The 498-nt window shown below is 42.8% G+C and overlaps 1 protein-coding gene across 1 annotated transcript in view; it reads left to right on the top strand.

Annotated features, from left to right (window-relative positions):
* The window catches only part of LOC109850594 (squamosa promoter-binding-like protein 12), a 39764-nt gene extending 39266 nt beyond the window's left edge, over positions 1-498 (top strand). The window contains 1 exon segment of the mRNA XM_020420640.1: positions 1-498. This exon segment is cut by the window's left edge and continues 12 nt beyond it. Coding sequence (XP_020276229.1) covers positions 1-161 — 161 coding nt within the window. The 3' untranslated portion in view covers positions 162-498.

Genomic DNA, 498 nt, shown 5'->3' with positions numbered 1-498 from the left:
GCTCTGTGGGCCATCCATTGTTGCACAGATCGCTTTTTCTACCGATGGTGGGTATCGCTGCCATTTGTGTTTGTGTGGCCTTGTTGTTTAAAGGCCCGCCAGAAGTTACCTTTGTGTATCCTCCCTTTAGATGGGAGTCTTTGTGTTATGGCACAATGTGAGGACTCGATGATGATCAGGTTAGTGTTGTGGATGATGAATTGGTTGAACAGTGAGATACGTGGGTAATTGCACGTGGAACGCCCTGTATTATTGCGTTGCACCATTTAAGTTTGTAATATTAACATCGGCTAAGTCAAAATTGTTTGGCCCATTTACTCTCGGGAATCTATTTTGGGTGGGGTGGGGGCATCCGCTGAGGGCGAAAGAGGCAAAAACAAATTTCACTTCCGCAAATGTCAAACTTAAAGAGCAATAAGTGTGACGGAGTGATACTACAAAGGGTCTATGTGCAAATAACAGTTAAATATTATTTTTCTTGTGTGTGTTTTCGTTTTT

The sequence above is a fragment of the Asparagus officinalis genome, chromosome 7 (genome assembly GCF_001876935.1).
Source record: "Asparagus officinalis chromosome 7, Aspof.V1, whole genome shotgun sequence".
NCBI lineage: Eukaryota > Viridiplantae > Streptophyta > Magnoliopsida > Asparagales > Asparagaceae > Asparagus > Asparagus officinalis.
The sequence above is the reverse complement of the archived record's forward strand: the minus strand, read 5'-3'. Positions and strand labels throughout refer to the sequence as shown.